At 63.4% G+C, this 1,140-nt stretch overlaps 1 protein-coding gene across 1 annotated transcript; it reads right to left on the reverse strand.

Annotated features, from left to right (window-relative positions):
* Window positions 1–210: 210 nt before the first annotated feature.
* Window positions 211–1,008, reverse strand: LOC103771547 (pepsin A-like; the record flags this gene model as incomplete). Its single annotated transcript, XM_008938851.1, has 4 exons — window positions 211–360; window positions 435–527; window positions 654–792; window positions 892–1,008. Coding segments are annotated over 4 exons (499 nt in total), but the record flags the coding sequence as incomplete, so codon positions are not given.
* Between the last annotated feature and the right edge of the window lie 132 nt (window positions 1,009–1,140).

Consider the following 1,140-nt stretch of genomic DNA (forward strand, 5'->3'; position numbering starts at 1 on the left):
GATGGTGTGGCCGGGGGGCCAAGGCCATCATCAGGGGGGGGTGGCACCACCTCTGCCCAGCGCCGTGGTGGATCCTCGGGGTGGCTCTTCCCAGGGAGAGTTGGCACGAGGGGGAGCTTCTTTACAGCTTTATTGTGGAGGGGATGGGAGCCCTGAGAAAGCCACGGAGTTGGGGGACCCCAAACCAAGCTGCCTGTCCCCCTGCCCAGCTCAGGGCAGCCTGGAGAGCCCCACCATGTTGTTGGCCCTGTTGAAGATGACGTAGTAGTTGCGGATGAAGATGTCCCCCAGGATCCAGATCTCTCCAGCCTCCGTGGGGATGTCCATGCCTTGGAAGCCAAGGATGCATTCCCCATCCTCCTGCAAGGAGGTGTGGGATGGTGGCGACCACTTGCCAACCCCCCCAGAGCCCTTCCCCACCCCCAGCCCCTCACCTGCACCACGTAGGAGGTGGGTGGCACGGGGAAAGGTTTCCCACCGATGTGGAAGACGATTTTGGGCAGCAAGGGGACGCGGGAGCAGCTGATCTGAGGGTTGAGGAGGGGACAGAGGGGAGAGAAGGGGTCAGCAGCGCCCCCAGGAGGAACCCAGGGGCAACGGGGAGCAGCCGGGCACCCCCTCCAGAGCCTCAGAGTGCTCCAAAAGGGCCTCACCTGCCCGTCAGAGGTGGTACCAAAGGCAGCCTGGATTCTACTGAGGGCTTTGGAGGGCACGACCAGCCTGGAGGTGCCAGTGTCTACGATGGCCTGGCAGCCGTGGGTGCAGGCCAAGGGCTTCCCTCTGGCTGTGACACTGAGGAGAGGGGTGGGGGTGAGCCTCCTGGGCTGCACCCCCCCAAAAAAAACCCATCTAGGGGTGAGTTGCAGAGGAGAGGGGCTGTGCCAGGGCTACCGGTCCATGGTGACCTGCCAGTAGGTCTCAGCAGAGAGGGGGATCCAGGTGATGCCATTGGTGGTGTAGGCAGGGTCGATGGCACCAAAGAGGATGAAGCTGCCCATCATGCTGTCCCTGCAAGGGGGAGAGGTCAGTGGGGATCCCCCCAGCCCCCCAAACAGCACTGCCCTGCTGGTGTGGGGTCACACAATCCATCACTGGGGTTGGAAGGGAACTTTGAGCTCCTGGAGCCCACCCGTGCCCCCA

This window comes from Merops nubicus, unplaced genomic scaffold (genome assembly GCF_000691845.1).
Source record: "Merops nubicus isolate BGI_N331 unplaced genomic scaffold, ASM69184v1 scaffold36920, whole genome shotgun sequence".
Taxonomy (NCBI): Eukaryota; Metazoa; Chordata; class Aves; order Coraciiformes; family Meropidae; genus Merops; species Merops nubicus.